General features: G+C 42.1%; 1 protein-coding gene across 2 annotated transcripts in view; it reads right to left on the minus strand.

Annotated features, from left to right (window-relative positions):
• Positions 1-20,702, minus strand: part of HSPG2 (heparan sulfate proteoglycan 2) — a 411,257-nt gene that overhangs the window by 28,183 nt on the left and 362,372 nt on the right. For both annotated transcript variants that reach the window (XM_068131082.2, XM_078787133.1), the window contains 11 exons: positions 19,315-19,427; positions 15,426-15,573; positions 8,832-8,948; positions 7,006-7,023; positions 4,808-4,892; positions 3,995-4,139; positions 3,791-3,893; positions 3,487-3,596; positions 1,192-1,300; positions 917-1,009; positions 497-718 (listed from right to left, as the gene is read on the minus strand). In XM_068131082.2, the coding sequence (XP_067987183.2) occupies positions 497-718; positions 917-1,009; positions 1,192-1,300; positions 3,487-3,596; positions 3,791-3,893; positions 3,995-4,139; positions 4,808-4,892; positions 7,006-7,023; positions 8,832-8,948; positions 15,426-15,573; positions 19,315-19,427 (1,263 nt within the window). The remainder of the gene's footprint in view (positions 1-496; positions 719-916; positions 1,010-1,191; positions 1,301-3,486; positions 3,597-3,790; positions 3,894-3,994; positions 4,140-4,807; positions 4,893-7,005; positions 7,024-8,831; positions 8,949-15,425; positions 15,574-19,314; positions 19,428-20,702) is intronic.

The raw sequence follows: 20,702 nt of genomic DNA on the forward strand, positions 1-20,702 counted from the left end.
TCTCCACCACCAGCCTCAGTCTCTCCCCATCTATCTCCGTTTCTCCCTGACTATCTCAATCTCTTCCTGCTCATCTCAGTCTGTCTCTCTCTTCTCATCTCAGTCTGTCTCTCTCTGCTCATCTCAGTCTGTCTCTCTCTGCTCATCTCAGTCTGTCTCTCCACCACCAGCCTCAGTCTCTCCTCATCTGCCTCAGTCTCTCCCCATCTATCTCCGTTTCTCCCTGACTATCTCAATCTCTTCCTGCTCATCTCAGTCTGTCTCTCTCTTCTCATCTCAGTCTGTCTCTCCACCACCAGCCTCAGTCTCTAACTGTCCATCTCACTCTCATTCTCCTTTCGTCTCAGTCTCCATCTGCCTCTCCATTCATCTCTCCATCTCTCTCTCTCTCTCTTTTAAATACTGTCTGTGAAACAGGACAATCTCTCCAATGTAGTTTGCATGGCAAGTTGTAAAGAAAATATTGTTCATGCAATAAAAATACGAGGGTTCACACCTGATCCCAGGTTATAGCGAAATTCCACAAAGCCATCTGCTAGAACGAGAGCCACAAAGTCATCCTTGTTGCGACGACGAGCTCCGGAATACAACAGCAAGCCGTGCTGTGTGGTCTTGGCCTGAAACTCAAGATTCAGCTCCATTTCCTTCTGGATGTGGTGGATCGGTGGAAGCTCTAGCCAAGACCTGCTGCTGAATGCTGGTCGAGTCACGAGTTCTCCTGAAATCCAGGAAAGCGATTAATATTTAAAGGGAATCAAACCTACGGATGGAAAAATGTAAATAAAATAATGGCATAACATTTGCTGTTAGAAAGAGAAGAGGAGAAGGCTAAAGGATTAGGTTAGCAGTAAAGGCAGACAGAGAAACCTAAACACGATTGAGAAGACAGTGTCATATACACAAGATTCGTACACACCGTGATCACAAGTGTCCCCAAATTTTCCCAGGTGACAACGACAACTAAAATGATCTCCTTGGCTGTAGCAAGTCGCATGCTCCGAGCAGGCACCTGGGTAAGAAGGAAGAGTTGATACACGAAGCTACAGCAGCTTAGCTCTTTCACGAGCCTCGATTCAGTATACAAAAAAAAAAAAAAAAAAATACAGCAACATCAATTTGCATTTGTGCATGTGTGTACAAGTATGTGGTCGTCAGGTAATATAGATTAAGCTACAACGTGAGGTAAGCTACCAGGGTGGCAGGCACTCTGCTCTGGCAGTTCGCAGTTGGTGCCGGTAAAACCCGGGAGGCAATCGCACACATAGTCCGTAGCTTGAACTTCACGACACTGCCCACCGTTCTGTAATTAAGAAGCCATGTTAACATTACGCTGCACCATATCTATATATAATGGAGCAAGTGTATGTATGTATGTATGTATGTATGTATGTATGTATGTATGTAATATGTATGTATGTATGTATGTATGTATGTATGTATGTATGTATGTATGTATGTAATATGTATGTATGTATGTATGTATGTATGTATGTATGTATGTATGTATGTATCATCTACTCCTCCGAGAGGATTTGATCTAGGAAGCTGAAACTTTAAGGGATTGATGGGGGCACCCAGAAGTTGTGCATGTGCAAGTTTTGTTTGATTCCATCAAGTTAAAAATATATATATATATTCACACTTCTTGGCTTCATTTGGGGGTGTGGAGGGGATACGGGGGTGCAATTGGAATTACACTACATGACCAAAAGTATGTGGACACCTGAACATCACACATCTCATTCCAAAATCATGGGCATTAATATGGAGTTGGTCCCCCCCCCCCCACCCCCCCCCCCCCCCCCCTTTGCTGCTATAACAGCCTCCACTCTTCTGGGGAGGCTTTCCACTAGATGTTAGAACATTGCTGTGGGGATTTGCTTCCATTCAGCCACAAGAGCATTAGTGAGGTCGGGCACTGATGTTGGGCGATTAGGCCTGGCTCGCAGTAGGCGTTCCAATTCATCCCAAAGGTGTTCAAGGGGGTTGAGGTCAGGGCTCTGTGCAGGACAGTCAAGTTCTTCCACACCGATCTCGACAAAACAGACTGTATCGAAAGCTTGAGATATATCCAAAGAGATGACCCTGGTCTCATCTTTGAGGTTGAGGGCATCCATCCATTGTTGGGAGAGTAGAAGCAGCATGTCCAGGGTGGAGTGGCCGGGTCTGAATCCAAACTGATGGTCTGAGATCAGGTTGCTTGAGATAAGGAAGGGTTTAAGGCCATCTGCAATGATGGATTCCATGACTCGCATTATCATTGGAATTAAGCTCATATGCCTGTCGTTAAGAACATCTATTTTGGCATGTTAAGGTTTATGTATTGCATTGATGCCAGCTGACTTCTAAGTACACATAAGACAAATGATATGGTGAACAGAGCAGAGAGAGGATGAGCAAGAGCAGCTTTTTAGGACACATGTGCCGATGCCATCGAGCCTATTGCAGAATCAGAGTTGAGGATTGCCAGAAACGTATCCACCTTCTCAGTTGAGATGGTTATTGAGAGGTTTGCTAGGTGAGAGTTGGGTACTTGAGATGTGGAAGCAAACACAGAACTTAGGCATTTGGCCTTTTCATGAACAGTCAGTTGTGGTGCCATTTGAAGTGAGGTAAAGGATAGAGGGGAAACATACTCCAGAGAAAGACTTGACGATGCACCAGAAGTGCTTGAGGAGGGGAAAGTGCAGCCAAATATACCCCAGGGTGTTTGGAGGAGTGAAAGCAGTTCAAGGACAGTGAGAAATGTATTTCATGTTGAAAACTGCAATGTCACCCTGGGAACGGGGTCCAGGCCACTCGAACCGTAGGAGACAATACCAGGGAGATAATGCTGGGGAATCAGGAACATCCTGTGGGAGGAATTATTCTGGTTGATAATTTCAGGTTTAGCAGTGGTCACCTGGATTGAGAGAACTGTCGGATTGGAGAGGAAGCATCATATGTTGGAGGTCCATACAGTCAGGGACATGGGAGGAGGTGCTGTTAGGAGGGTGTGGGAATGTGGGGAGGGAGTGGGGAAGCGTAGATATGGGGTGGCGACTGGATGTGGAATGAGGCAGGGTGTGGGTGTGTGGGGGTCGGGTGAGCAGAAAGGGGGATGAAGCGTATAGAAAGCACAGACGGGGCAGGAGATGGGAGGGGGGAGGGGGGAGAGTGGAGACGGGGGAACCCGTAGTGGGTGTATGTGTTCGGGACATGAAGATGACATGAAGTAAGGTAGCTTCATGAAGGGATTTACCACTAAAATCCCTTAAGCATTACAAAACAGGTTTTATTGAGAATCCCAAGGGCAGACAGATGAAGACTACCATCAGGATTGGGATGGTGCTAAATATGATTAAGCACTTAAAGAAAGACAGCACTATGAAGATGATGTCGGATGTCGTGTGGGTTTGAAAGTGATCCAGGAATGAAATAGAAGAGGATGCAGTACAGTACATGAGAAGGATATTTTGTTTACAATGCAATTGGTTATGTTCTCACCTGACAAGGTTGATCACTGCATGAAGGGCAGTTTTCTACTCCAACCATGCTTAACGCAGTACTAATTATGTCAACCTCCTGTCCCTGCAATTCCAGTGTTGATAAACATCCTGAAATATGGAAAGAAAGACACATAGATTGAGCATGGCACAATTCAATAACCATCTTAATGCCTCATTTGAACAATTTCCTTCTCCCTGCTGCAGTAAGTACCCCCATGAGGGCATTAGAGAATGGATACAATTTGGAGCAGTTGGAATCTTTTTAATTGGGACACCAAACCTTGCAACGACAATGTTATCACCTTGGAATCCAGTGTGCAGGCCTGTAAGTTGAGACACCCGGGAATATTCTGGAACACCACCAACATAAAACTCTTCACTCATGTCCATGCCTTGAAACTTCCCCTAAGAAGCAAACATGTCAAAAGTGAATATGAAGCTAAATTATGCTTCTCAATTTACAAACCATAACATGCTCAACAGTTGGGGTCTTCGCAGCAACTCACTTGTGATGAACCAGTTACTGGTGTCTCTCCATTGACCTGCAGACTACCCTGCGTGAGGTTCCTCAAGATAGTTACAGTATGGTACTGTCCCAGTGCAATTGGGGTTGGGTGGCGCAGCACACCCATGCCTGACCCAGCATCAAATCTGTCAGAACACAAAAGTGTATAAAAGCACACTCGTATAATAAATAAATAACTGGCATGTGCACATGCACACGCGCACACACACACGCACACAACGGAGATGGATACTTTGAGAGTTTGCAGGTCTCCGTTCCATCTCCTGAAACCCACCCACATATAAAGATCACAGCCACCAACAGCAACTTGGACGCACACACATATGTGCATTCACAGAGTGTGAGTGTGTGTGTGTGTGTGCGTGTGTGTATATATATATATATATATATATATATATATATATATATATATATATATATATATATATATATATACACGCACACTCGAAGGTGGATACCTTGAGACCTCTGGGAGGGCTCCATTGCCCTCCGTTCCACCTTCTGAAACCCGCATATTATTACCAATGACACACACATCCCAACATTTTGGTATTTAAATCAATGGCCAGGAAGAGTTGTGAGCTGGGATGTCCCAAAGAAAGGAAAACAAAGGGTTTGAACCCATATGATTATTTTCATTACATCACAATCCTTTTATGAGCCTTAATAATAAACAAATACAAAAGTTAAAATGAAAACAAAGACTCGATGTAGACCCAAACAAATGTGCATGCCTCTTTCTACTTTTCCAGCTCGACAGCAGTTCAACACACATTGTTCACAACATACACACCTGAACTCAGGTCGCCCTCCCACGAGGCCAAGGGAAGTGAAATCTACTCCTTCTCCTTCCCGAACACCACTATAGAGCACCAACCCTGAAGTGAGATGATAAAAAGTGTAGAAATACATCAACAAAGGCTTTTTCAGATCACGTCTATCCATGTGCGTTATCAATTCATTGTTGGATACTCAACATCAATGTAATGTGAAAAGTAGAGATCACAGAATGAGAGCTTTCATTTTTTAGATATAAAATTATTTAACAAATTAAAATATCTTGGACATATGAAAAAGTTAGTCATCGTTCTTATTGATAAGTAAAAAATATCCTGACTATCTCTGCACGGTGAGGTTATAAATGTGAAATGTATTTCTTTTCCACATGTATGTATGTACCATCATGGAATTTAAATACAATATCACGTATAACCAAATGAAACCCAAATTCAAATTTCACCTGATAGCTGAGACTCTAACCTCTAAAGGTATGCATTCTCACCTCTGACGTGTCTAGTCTAGATCCTAATCTCGACACAGCTAAGATCTCTCATCCTCCTGGTGTTTGGCATGCAGGGTAACACATCAATGCATGCGCCGTCCTTCAATGCGTGTGGGAGGGCCCTCCATCAATGCGTGTGGGAGGATCCTCCATCAATGCGTGTGGGAGGGCCCTCCATCAATGCATGTGGGAGGACCCTCCATCAATGCGTGTGGGAGCACCCTCCATCAATGCCTGCGGGAGGACCCTCCCCATCAATGCGTGTGGGAGGACCCTCCATCAATGCGTGCGGGAGGACCCTTCTTCAATGTGTGTGGGAGGACCCTCCTTCAATGCGTGCGGGAGGACCCTCCATCAATGCGTGCGTGAGGACCCTCCTTCAATGCGTGCGGGAGGACCCTCCTTCAATGTGTGTGGGAGTTCCCTCCATCAATGCGTGCGGAAGGACCCTCCATCAATGCGTGCGGGAGGACCCTCCATCAATGTGTGCGGGAGGGCCCTCCATCAATGCGTGCAGGAGGACCCTCCTTCAATGCGTGCAGGAGAACCCTCCATCAATGCATGCGGGAGGACCCTCCATCAATGCGTGTGGGAGGACCCTCCATCAGTGCGTGACGGAGGACCCTCCATCAATGTGTGTGGGAAGACCCTCCATCAATGCGTGGGAGGTCCATCCATCAATGCGTGCGGGAGGACCCTCCATCAATGCGTGTGGGAGGATCCTCCATCAATGCGTGCGGGAGGACCCTCCATCAATGCGTGTGGGAAGACCCTCCATCAATGCGTGTGGGAAGACCCTCCATCAATGCGTGTGGGAAGACCCTCCTTCAATGCGTGCGGGAGGACCCTCCTTCAATGCGTGTGGGAGGATCCTCCATCAATGCGTGCGTGAGGACCCTCCATCAATGCGTGTGGGAAGACCCTCCATCAATGCGTGCGGGAAGACCCTCCTTCAATGCGTGTGGGAGGATCCTCCATCAATGCGTGCGGGAGGACCCTCCATCAATGCGTGTGGGAAGACCCTCCATCAATGTGTGCGGGAGGACCCTCCATCAATGCGTGTGGGAGGACCCTTCAGCTTTAAGCTGGAGGACCCATCTGCCACTGCCAGCACTGGTTTTTGGTGGATGCTAAAGATCTCATGGTGTCTTTCAGGAACGGCAAGTGAGTAATCGTTTGAATCCTGAACAAATTGCAAATTCCTACTCATATCAGCTGCAGTTGAACACTAGGCCTGGCCAGCTCTAGGTGAAAAACTAAAATATTCTCCGGCTGACCCAAGTAGGTGGCAATAATTGAGCCTGTTAAAAAAATGGTGGTGGTGGTGGTAGTGGTAGTGGTGGTGGTGGTGGTGGTGGTGGTGGTGGTGGTGGTGGTGGTGGTGGTAGTAGTAGTAGTAGTAGTAGTAGTAGTAGTAGTAAGTAGTAGTAGTAGTAGTAGTAGTAGTAGTATTATTATTATTATTATTATTATTATTATTAGTAATGGACAGTTCACACAAACAAGATAAGGCAACATTGTTTTTCAGATGCTCACACAAGAACAACCCTAAACATTATTTGTGCTTTTAGATTGGGAAAAGAACATGTGCTTGCGATGATCTGCTGAGCTTTGCTGCCACTGCTTTAAAAATTGGGTTTCATGTCGTCATGTACAGGTGTACCAGATGACAACTTAGAGTGGAAGGAAAGGTAGGAGTGAAATCTCACCATGAAACAGCAGGAGAGCTGGTGAAGGAAAACAAAGAGGACACAAGAAAAGAAAAAGGAATGGATGTTAAAAAGACAGCTGAAGTGGAGGGGGAAGGAAAGCACAGATAAAACAAGGAAAGGAAATCAAAGGTTCAAAGATAGGAAAATGTAAATGTTTGGCAAGTTGGCATTTGTTTACTAAAAGTCAATAATGAAGAGTAGACCATGTATGCACCCCTTTTTGCACCGCTAGTTATTTCAGCGCACAGTTTGCATCATTTGTGAGACGCCCTCCTCTCATGGCGTACTTCGTTGGATTCGACCGTGAACGACAGGTGGTTCTCGACACTGGAACTTTCCATCAATATGTTTCACTTAAACCAAAAAGGGTAGAGATTTCTGTGAAGTTGATTTCAATTCCTGTCAAGTTTACTTTTCCTTTGGCCGGAAAGTCTTAGCAGAGTTTGTTATAAGATTGCTATTCTTATAAAGTTCTAATGAAGTCGTCGGATGACATACAAAATAATCTGGGAATACCGGAGGGCTGTTGAGTCCCTGTTAAGATGAACACGAGATTTTAACAAATCTGATTAGCCAAACAGCAATTTTACTCAGCAATCTTGTTAAGTTGATTTTCATATCGTTCACATATCAGAGATGTGTCGTTCACAACCGGATGAATTGTCATGTTTGGCCTTTCCTGCTCGGCTGTGTTCCACTGCAGTATGCCATCTCTCCAACAACAACAAACAACAACATGCATTTTAAAGGCCATTTTCCCTGCTAGAGCGGGGGTTAGCCTTGCGGTCCCCATGACAATCTTCTCTATTTTGCCCTATTTTCTACATCTCCCATTGTCAACCCCCTTGCCCGCATTTCTTCTTCCACCATTTTTAGCCAAGTCTTTCTCGGTCTTCCCCGTCCTCTACTTCCTTCTACATTCATTTCCATCACTCTTCTCAACCAGTCACTTTCATCCTTCCTCAACACATGACCAGACCATCTCAACCTGTTTCTCTTCACAGCATCCATCACAGGCTCTATTCCCATCATCTTTCGCAATTCAACATTTGTCTTCCTCTCTCCCAACGACACTCCGCACATCCACCGAACCATTCACATTTCCACCCTTTCCAGCCTTCGTTGCTGCTCTACGTTCATTACCCATGTCTCGCTCCCATAAATCATAACACTTCTCGCACATGCAGCATACACCTTTCCCTTCAGCTTCAACGACACTCCTCTCCTCATCAGCACGCCACTCAGTTCCCGAAACTTCTTCCATGCACATCTCACTCTGGCAACCGTTGCCGAGTCTGATCCACCTTCTCCATTCAGCATGTCTCCGAGGTAGCAAAATGTTTTCACACCTTCCACCCATCTCTCCAATGGCCTGCATCCATGTGTCTGCACCCCCCTATCCTCCCTCCCCTCACTCCATCCATCCCCTACACTCCCCACTATAAGGGTGGTTATCCTCCCCCCCCCCCCCCCCTACTCTATCCCCTACCTTGCATCTGGCACTCAACAAAGCGTTCGACGTTGCTTTGAGCATCGTTCATCCATCACTTTGCTGGTCTGGCCATGCCTGGCCCATGATACATTCTGTGCTGCTTGTGCATACAGTAGCACCACAAATTTCACATTCACTTTGTCATTAAATTACCCATTTGTTTGCGTTTTACATGTTATCAAAATAAACCTCAGACAATTTTAGGGTGCGTTGAGCGACAATTTTAAGAGCCCAAAATGTCAGACCCATGTCAAATATTTGAGGTTTTAATTTGTTCTGTTTCCTCGTTACCTTTACCAATTGTTAGCCCTGCTGACATCTGGCTACTTACCATCAGGGTTGTCTGGCCGGAAGGTGAGCCGCAGCTTGAAGGCTCGATATGCATCAGGAATAGATGGCAGGCTTACGTAAGAAATAGGTGCCTGCTTGAAATATGGAACAAGAACATCTGAAAGGACAGATGGACGCACGCACGCACACACACACACACACTCCTGTAAAATCAATCTTAGAGCAAGTACATTTATTAATGCACGAACATGAAGGTTAATAATAATAATAAAAAATAACAAAATGATAATAAAAACAAAGTAGCCAGTGGTGCTGCACGTTAGAGTTAAAGTTAAATGGAAAAGCTTGCACTCAAACCATGGTCCTTCCTTTTTGGGAACACGTCTTATTCGTCCTTTCATTTTCACCATCAATCATATGAATTAACCTTGAAATGTTCATCATCACATTAACATTAAGACTTTATAAGAATAGTACGGACTTCCAAACAGGTATCCAAAGCTGATGGGCTCAGCCAACACCTACATAATAATTGCTGTACAATTCACTGTACAAATGACATCATTATTATGTAATAACTGCTGTATAATTCACTGTACAAATGACATCATTATTATGTAATAATTGCTGTACAATTCACTGTACAAATGACATCATTATTATGTAATAATTGCTGTACAATTCACTGTACAAATGACATCATAATTATGTAATAATTGCTGTATAATTCACTGTACAAGTGACATTATTATGTAATAATTGCTGTACAATTCACTGTACAAATGACATCATTATTATGTAATAATTGCTGTACAATTCACTGTACAAATGACATCATTATTATGTAATAATTGCTGTACAATACACTGTACAAATGACATCATTATTATGTAATAATTGATCCTCCAACATCTGTGCTTACTCCAATGAGCTGTTCAAGATATTGGCTAACATCACGCTTATCCACTCTGTTAACATCACGCGTATCCACTCTGTTAACATCACGCTTATCCACTCTGTTAACATCACAATTATCCACTATGTTAACATCACGCTTATCCACTATGATAACATCACAATTATCCACTCTGTTAACATCACGGTTATCCACTCTGATAACATCACGCTTATCCACTCTGTTAACATCACGCTTATCCACTCTGATAACATCACGCTTATCCACTCTGTTAACATCACGCTTATCCACTCTGTTAACATCACGCTTATCCACTCTGATAACATCACAATTATCCACGATGTTAACATCACACTTATCCACTCTGTTAACATCACGCTTATCCACTCTGATAACATCACACTTATCCACTCTGATAACATCACGCTTATCCACTCTGACAACATCACGCTTATCCACTCTGATAACATCACGCTTATCCACTCTGACAACATCACGTTTATCCACTATGTTAACATCACACTTATCCACTCTGTTAACATCACGATTTTCACTGTTTCAACATTATGTTTATCCACTCTGTTAACATCACACTTACCTCCTCTGTTAACATCATGCTTATCCACTATGTCAACATCACACTTATCTACTCTGTTAACATCACACTTATCCACTCTGATAACATCACGATTTTCACTGTTTCAACATTATGTTTATCCACTCTGTTAACATCACACTTATCTCCTCTGTTAACATCATGCTTATCCACTATGTTGACATCACACTTATCTACTCTGTTAACATCACGCTTATCCACTCTGTTAACATCACGCTTATCCACTCTGTTAACATCACGCTTATCCACTCTGTTAACATCACACTTATCTACTCTATGAACAACACGCTTATCCACTATGTTAACATCACACGTATGTACTCTATGAACAATACGCTTATCCACTCTATTAACATCACACTTATCCACTCTGTTAACATCACGCTTATCTACTCTGTGAACATCACGCTTATCTACTCTGTGAACATCACGCTTATCCACTCTGACAACATCACGCTTATCCACTCTGACAACATCACGCTTATCCACTATGTTAACATCACACTTATCCACTCTGTTAACATCACGATTTTCACTGTTTCAACATTATGTTTATCCACTCTGTTAACATCACACTTATCTCCTCCGTTAACATCATGCTTATCCACTATGTTAACATCACACTTATCTACTCTGTTAACATCACACTTATCCACTCTGATAACATCACGCTTATCTACTCTGTGAACATCACGCTTATCCACTATGTTAATATCACACTTATCTCCTCTGTTAACATCACGCTTATCCACTATGTTAACCTTACACTTATCTACTCTGATAACATCACACTTATCTCCTCTGTTAACATCATGCTTATCCACTATGTTAACATCACACTTATCTACTCTGTTAACATCACACTTATCCACTCTGATAACATCACGATTTTCACTGTTTCAACATTATGTTTATCCACTCTGACAACATCATGCTTATCCACTCTGACAACATCACGCTTATCCACTATGTTAACATCACACTTATCCACTCTGTTAACATCACGATTTTCACTGTTTCAACATTATGTTTATCCACTCTGATAACATCACGCTTATCCACTCTGACAACATCACGTTTATCCACGATGTTAACATCACACTTATCCACTCTGTTAACATCACGATTTTCACTGTTTCAACATTATGTTTATCCACTCTGACAACATCACGCTTATCCACTCTGACAACATCACGCTTATCCACTATGTTAACATCACACTTATCCACTCTGTTAACATCACGATTTTCACTGTTTCAACATTATGTTTATCCACTCTGTAAACATCACACTTATCTCCTCTGTTAACATCATGCTTATCCACTATGTTAACATCACACTTATCGACTCTGTTAACATCACACTTATCCACTCTGATAACATCACGCTTATGTACTCTGTGAACATCACGCTTATCCACTATGTTAATATCACACTTATCTCCTCTGTTAACATCACGCCTATCCACTATGTTAACCTTACACTTATCTACTCTGATAACATCACACTTATCCACCCTGACAACATCATACTTATCCACTCTGTTAACATCACGCTTACCCACTCTGATAACATCACGATTAACCACTCTGAGAACATCATGCTTATCCACTCTGACAACATCACGCTTATCCACTCTGTTAACATCACGCTTATCCACTCTGATAACATCACGCTTATCCACTCTGAGAACATCACGCTTCTCCACTCTGTTAACATCACGCTTATCCACTCTGTGAACATCACGCTTATCCACGCTGTGAACATCACGCTTATCCACTCTGAAAACATCACGCTTATCCACTCTGACAACATCACGCTTATCCACTCTGATAACATCACGCTTATCCACTCTGTTAACATCACGCTTATCCACTCTGATAACATCACGCGTATCCACTCTGACAACATCACGCTTATCCACTCTGTTAACATCACGCTTATCCACTCTGATAACATCACGCGTATCCACTCTGACAACATCACGTGTATCCACTCTGACAACATCACGCTTATCCACTCTGTTAACATCACGCTTATCCACTCTGATAACATCACGCTTATCCACTCTGTTAACATCACGCTTATCCACTCTGTTAACATCACACTTATCCACTCTGATAACATCACGCTTATCTACTCTGTGAACATCACGCTTATCCACTATGTTAATATCACACTTATCTCCTCTGTTAACATCACGCTTATCCACTATGTTAACCTTACACTTATCTACTCTGATAACATCACACTTATCTCCTCTGTTAACATCATGCTTATCCACTATGTTAACATCACACTTATCTACTCTGTTAACATCACACTTATCCACTCTGATAACATCACGATTTTCACTGTTTCAACATTATGTTTATCCACTCTGACAACATCATGCTTATCCACTCTGACAACATCACGCTTATCCACTATGTTAACATCACACTTATCCACTCTGTTAACATCACGATTTTCACTGTTTCAACATTATGTTTATCCACTCTGATAACATCACGCTTATCCACTCTGACAACATCACGTTTATCCACGATGTTAACATCACACTTATCCACTCTGTTAACATCACGATTTTCACTGTTTCAACATTATGTTTATCCACTCTGACAACATCACGCTTATCCACTCTGACAACATCACGCTTATCCACTATGTTAACATCACACTTATCCACTCTGTTAACATCACGATTTTCACTGTTTCAACATTATGTTTATCCACTCTGTAAACATCACACTTATCTCCTCTGTTAACATCATGCTTATCCACTATGTTAACATCACACTTATCGACTCTGTTAACATCACACTTATCCACTCTGATAACATCACGCTTATGTACTCTGTGAACATCACGCTTATCCACTATGTTAATATCACACTTATCTCCTCTGTTAACATCACGCCTATCCACTATGTTAACCTTACACTTATCTACTCTGATAACATCACACTTATCCACCCTGACAACATCATACTTATCCACTCTGTTAACATCACGCTTACCCACTCTGATAACATCACGATTAACCACTCTGAGAACATCATGCTTATCCACTCTGATAACATCACGCTTATCCACTCTGTTAACATCACGCTTATCCACTCTGATAACATCACGCTTATCCACTCTGAGAACATCACGCTTCTCCACTCTGTTAACATCACGCTTATCCACTCTGTGAACATCACGCTTATCCACGCTGTGAACATCACGCTTATCCACTCTGAAAACATCACGCTTATCCACTCTGACAACATCACGCTTATCCACTCTGATAACATCACGCTTATCCACTCTGTTAACATCACGCTTATCCACTCTGATAACATCACGCGTATCCACTCTGACAACATCACGCTTATCCACTCTGTTAACATCACGCTTATCCACTCTGATAACATCACGCTTATCCACTCTGTTAACATCACGCTTATCCACTCTGATAACATCACGCTTATCCACTCTGAGAACATCACGCTTCTCCACTCCGAGAACATCACGCTTCTCCACTCTGTTAACATCACGCTTATCCACTCTGTGAACATCACGCTTATCCACGCTGTGAACATCACGCTTATCCACTCTGACAACATCACGCTTATCCACTCTGAAAACATCACGCTTATCCACTTTGACAACATTACACTTATCCACTCTGTTAACATCACGATTTTCACTGTTTCAACATTATGTTTATCCTCTCTGTTAACATCACGCTTATCCACTCTGATAACATCACAATTATCCACTCTGATAACATCATGCTTATCTACTCTGTGAACATCACAATTATCCACTCTGTTAACATCATGCTTATCCACTCTGATAACATCACGCTTATCTACTCTGTTAACATCACACTTATCTACTCTGACAACATCACGATTTTCACTGTTTTAACATTATGTTTATCCACTATGTTAACATCACGCTTATCCACTCTGATGACATCACAATTATCCACTATGTTAACATCACGCTTATCCACTCTGTTAACATCATGCTTATCCACTCTGATAACATCACGCTTATCTACTCTGTTAACATCACGCTTATCCAGTCTGATAACATTACGATTTTCACTGTTTTAACATTATGTTTATCCACTGTTAACATCACGCTTATCCACTGAATGAATGAATGATCGTTTTAAGGCCATTTCCCCGCTAGAGCGGGGGTTAGCCTTGCGGGCCCCATGACAATCATGGTTCCCTGTTTGAGGCAATGGTTTTTATGGCCGGATGCCCTTCCTGACGCCAACCCTTGGTCACCTCTTACGATGCGCAGGGATACGGTGTACCTATTCCAAACCGGGGTACACACCGGGATCATTCATCTCAGCAAGCTGGTACTCAATTTGCCGAACTTGGAAGGATGACAGGCTGAGTAAACCCCCCTGGTGTTAATTCAGCGATCGACCAGGATTCGAACCCATGATCCTAGGATCCCTAGCTGGCACCCTAACCCCTAAGCCAACACCAGGCTTATCTTTTCCACTCTGATAACATTACGATTTTCACTGTTTTAACATTATGCTTATCCACTCTGATAACATCACAATTATCCACTATGTTAATATCACGCTTATCCACTCTGTTAACATCATGCTTATCCACTCTGATAACATCACGATTTCGCTGTTTTAACATTATGTTTATCCACTCTGTTAACATCACGCTTATCCATCTGTTAACATCACGCTGATCACTGTATCAACATCACACTTATCTACTCTGCTAACATCACACTTATCGGCTCTTTTAACATCATGTTTGTCTACTCTGTTAACATCACGGTTATCTAATGACTTTACATTATGCTTATCTACTCTATTAACATCACGGTTATCTAATCAGTTAACATCACACTTGTATGAAATATGGTTAGTGTTCATTTTCATCTAGATCAGAAGATATGTTAGAGAATTACAAATCAATCAGTTGCTGTAGAACAGCGCAGAAGGGAACGGAGTATTAAACAAGAGAGGAAGAGTTTCATAATGGCCAATCTTCGCTTTTGTAGATAAAGTCCAAACCTTAAGTTTGACACTCGTTTCTCATCATCCTCTGGGCCAATCTTCCTACCTTTTACATGCAGTTGGGCCCTGGCCTCGGTCGAGCCTTGGTTATTGGTAGACCGGCACAAGTAAATGCCCTGATCTTCCCGCCGCACAGCTTTGATGGTTAACACGCCACCGTCTATTTCCACATCTTCTGGTGGAGCTCCATCCATCTACCCGCCAAAGATCATAGGTGGAGTCGGAAGGGTTAGGAGAAGAGGTGGTTTGTAAGAAAATGTGGTAACACCGGAATATGCTGATTAGTTTACACGGTCATCAATTAAAGTGTCAAAATGTATCAACATTAAGTCGAACAATCTTCAACCTTGTACTCATTTTTTAAGTACACTGCTGTGAAAAAGTTTGAGACACATTCAGAATTTACAATTGTACATGCATGTCATGAGCATCAACTATTTACTCAAAGCCTCCACTGGTGTGTTCACTGTTATCAATAAAGCTTAGTTTGGGTAAGAAACAAAGTTTGTCATTTAACAATCTTTAATTCACATCAATCAGAATCTTCAAAAACTTCTGATCACAACGACTCAAAGTAAACTATACATGAGCAGCTAAGAAGGCATGGTGTTGTAGTTAATCCATCACATTTACCAATCAAATCGAATTGACGTCAGGTGTCCTTATCATAAACATCAGGTGTCCTTTCCACACATCAATAAATCGAAAAACTCACTTTTCATATTGCAGAATTCAGATCTATCAGGGTTAACTGTTTGATTAAAGGGGACCCCAAACACTCCGAACACCTCAACGCTAATCTATCCCTTGATATTCCACAGAATAGATATGATGTGGCTTTTTTGATGTACTAGCAGAATTACCCGGCGTTCCTGGGCGGGGGAGCGTGGGTTGGGGGGAAGGGGAGGGGGGAAGGTGAGGGGAGAAGGGGGAGGGGGAGGGAAAGAGAAGAGAGGGAGAAGGGGGGAGTAGGGGAAGGGCGGGGGGTAGGGAGGAATGGGGGAGGGGGCAGGGGGAAGTGGAGGGGAGGGAGGGGGGAGGGGGGAGGCAGGAGAGGAAGGGGGTTCATATATATGCTGGTGGGTGAATGTGGCGTTCATCACGTTTCTGAGTTAAGTGTGATGCCGATCAGGAAGAAGAATAAGCTGTACTACCAACTTCGTACACTTCCGGAATAGTTTGATTTGTTTGTATTCAAATGTCTGGTGATTGTTTTGTATATATTTATGTGAATGTGTACTTGTATATAACTGTCATTCATTTAAAAAGGCTCAGGCACTATTTTTTTTTTTACTCCAAAAAAACGATCGTTTTTTTTTATATATAATTTTTGGGGGGGGGGGGGCTAAAACACTCCCATGCACTCACTGATGAACCTCTGAAAGTTTGTGACGTAGATCCGTTCGGCCAACTCTGAGAAAAATGGCGACACAGACAGACAGACAGACACACACACACAGACCAACATCTCTCTTATATAGTAGATAAAGTGGAACATTTCGCGGTTAAAAGTCAAAATCTAACCCTTAGGGTTAGGGTTAGTCTATAATATAATCCATTCTTTTATAACGTCCTGAACATTTTTCCTGTTGTTTCGCACTCGTATTTCACTTTTAGAATTTCACACTTTCACCTTTCTCAGAAAGTTTCCAAAAATTTACTGCACAAATTAAGTATTCAAAATAAAATGCTCGACAAGAAGAAAAAGGAATTTTACGGAAGAATCATTTTATTACTCCCGCCAGGGAGTAATGCATTCACTCGTGTCCGTGTGTGTTCGTGTGTGTTGTGAACAAGATATCTGGAAAAGTTCTAAACGGATTTGGATGAAAGTTGGTGGGATGATTGCCCTTGGGATAAGGAAGAATTGATTAGTTTTTGGTAAAGCTCAGGATATTATTCCGGATCCAGGAATTTATTTCGGAAATTTTTTTGGGAAAGATTTTTTCTGTTTTACTGCATTAAAGCTTTTATTCTTATTCTTAAATGATGTTTTTCTCCTCTAATTCCGAGATATATCAAAATTAATTCTCTGACAGACAGGGCTTACTTTCTTTTTCATTTATTGTTTTGGGGAGAGGGGATGTTAAACAAAACGTATTATTCCAACTAAACCCACGGCGGGAGTATGCGCTCTACTGAGTGGCGTTCTAGTTCCTCCTTCATACGGAAGCACAGCACGTGTTCCACATTCAACATATAACAGGCGTCATTTAAAATCATGTGTTCGTTACGTGTTCTTGCTTTCGACACCTCTTCCTATCGCTAATCTGATTGGTTGCCTAGCATAGCATCAGCTCCGAAGGATTTCCTCAACTTTAAGGAAATCCTTACTTGAGAATTTCTTAAGCGTTGTTTATGTAACAGCTTTTAAGGAAATCCTTCGCTAAGGAATCATCGTGTACCTTGGGGTAAATCTTTCCTTAAAGATAAAGGAATTTTATGCAACTAGGCCAATATCCTTAAAGCGCTGACTTTACAACAGAACTAACAGAAGCCTCAGGTGTCCTTGTACATCCATCAACAGTATGAAGGTCAATTTTGAAATCAGGACAAACTGCATCCACTTTTACAAAAAAGTACAAAGATCACTTTTGAAATCAGGACAAAACCCCAACTGCATTGCACTTGTCAAAAGATAAAGCCAAAGATGTAGTTCATAATTGGTTATTAGACGTAGTTCATAATAAGACGAAGTTCCACACCAGCGTTTTTAAGTGTGTCAGATGAGGTCATCACAAGATTTTGTCAGTTTCGCAAGACATAATCTATCTACTTTGGCCAAGAAAGGCAAAACAACGATGTCCAAACTGTAACAAAAAAGTAACAGAGCAAAAACAATAGCAGCATCCAGCACCCAGAGGCATGGAACTGGGGTCGAGTATATCATCAATTAATTGAACACATATGAAAAATGAAACTAATACTGTTCTCCCCTCTGGTCCCGTGCTCCTGCCTCACACCGAGCTCGTCTTTACGCTGTTGAAACCAAAAGCTTTCAGAATCATTGGAATCTCCTGCGATGAAGCTAACTCCGAGGGCCTTTCACTCACTCACCGCAGGCAGGTAGGTGGTCTTTCTGTCTTCTACCAACTCCTCTCCGGCCTTGCTCCCCCTGCTCTGTCTGTGCTCTGTCCCCCAAATATTCCTACAGGTCGCACAAGAACTGCCAACAACCCTCTTCTGGTGAAACTGCCAAAATCAAGACTCTCTGCTCACCTTCACGCCTTCATTCCTCTTTTCTCCTGCCTCTGGAACAAACTCCCTCACTCTCTTCAATCCCACTCCTCCCTCCAGGTCTTTAAAACAGCTGTTCACCACCATCTCTTATCTTCCCCCCATCCAAAACCTTGATCTTTTCTACCCCATTTAATTCACCCCAGATCCACTTTTTTTAAAATATCGACTTCTTTCTTTCCTGGAAGTTCCAGCAGTGTCCATGTGTTTTATACCTCTCCTACCCCCCACCAACCCCCCCCCCCCCCCCCCCCCGCCTTCCCATGCCTCCTCCCCCCAAGCCCTCTCCCTCCCACAGATCTTCCGTTGTCCCTGTTCTCTGCTGTTGTACTTGTGTGCTTCCCTTTCTCTTCCCATCTTGTCTCCCACTCCCTTCATTGTATGCTTTATGTGTGTGTTTTATGTGTTTTGTGTGTCCGTTTTTTTTTTGGGGGGGATTGATGTTAGCTTACACGAGCCTCGATCTTGTATACAAAAAAAAAAAATACAAAAAAAATAAACATATTCAGCCATGTGGCATCTGAAAACCAGCCAAAAAAAGAAAACATTCAGCAAATTATAAAAAATTCATCCCTTCCCTAAAGGAGAAATAAATCATTGAGAATTTTAATTAAAAAATCATGGTTTGTAGATATTTGAAATGGTTGATATTTTTGAGGACTCCCTGTAAAAACCTGCTGGGCATTTCTACATCTCACCTTTGTCCAAGAGATTTCAGGCGTTGAAGAACCAACCGTACCGCAAGTGAAGGAAACAGATTCTCCAATACTGACATATTGTATCGCAGGTTGCACACTCACCTGTGGAGCGCCTGCAAGGGAAAAAAGGAAATTTAAAAAAGTGCAAACCATGTATCGGACACACAACCTGCAGTCGGTAATAAAGAAGTCTTACCTCGCAATTAGTTTGGTGGTGAAAGCTATCATGACTCAATGGTGAAGAATCACTGAAAAAATTATCGGATCCGGATTCAGATCTTCACCAATATCGAATTAATTCTTCTTTGTCACACACACAACCTGTCCAACAGATTTCTTCCGAATCCATCCACAACTTTTTGAGATATCCTGCTCTACGTTGTTTTTGGCCTTATCTCTCAATGGTGAAGAATTACTTTAAAAATTCTAGTATTCGGATCTGAATCCGGAACTTCACTAAATTGTAATATATTAGTTCTTGTCACACAGCAAAACTGCCCACCAAGTTTCGGCCGAATCCGTCCACAACATTTTGAGATATCCTGCTCATGGACAAACAAACAGTCTAACAAATAGACAGGAGTGAAAACATAACCAGGTAAATATGTCCCCATCTCCAATCTATCCATAAAACTCAACCTCATGAGAATCGGAAGAAATTAATTCAAAAAAGGTATTTTTTGTTCATTAGGTCACAATCAGAAAATGCTAGATCAAGCAGATTAATCAAATAACAGGTGCGCAACATCAGTACAGGTACGCCATTATGTTGCAAGAACATATTGGAAGACCAAGCGGTCTTTGAGATTCTGCATTGGCAACATTGAGCGATGACAAAAACACGCGTTATTTTTTTCAGACCGCCATTTAACCCTGACTTATAACTGAGAGGGGTATGATGTAAATAAAGTGTAAATGCACCTTCATTTATGCTATTTAGAAAGGGCAATTTCATTCCAATCGGATAAACCTTCATCGAGTTATGGTGAAAAATGTTAAAATGTCCATAATTGGACATAATCATGACCTTAAAATTAGGTCAAGGTCAAATATTTTAAATCTCAACCCCGCAACCTTTATATTCGCATTAATGGTGCAAAGTTTCATTCTGAAAGTCCTCGGACACTGGCAGAAAAAAGGGAGAAAAATTTCATTCCGAAAGTCCCAGCTGACTCCGAGATACAGCTTGGAAATTGATACACTTTGGAAATTTGGAGTGAAAATTTTGGAAATTTAGAATGAAATTTTGGAAATTTGGAGCGAGATACAGCTTGGAAATTGATACACTTTGGAAATTTGGAGTGAGAGAGCAGGAAGAAAAAATATATACTAAATGATGGGAAAGTACTCCTGGAGGTCGATATAAGAAACTTTGTGGTACCATAAAA

The sequence above is a fragment of the Myxine glutinosa genome, chromosome 11 (assembly GCF_964187855.1).
Source record: "Myxine glutinosa chromosome 11, kmMyxGlut1.1, whole genome shotgun sequence".
Taxonomy (NCBI): Eukaryota; Metazoa; Chordata; class Myxini; order Myxiniformes; family Myxinidae; genus Myxine; species Myxine glutinosa.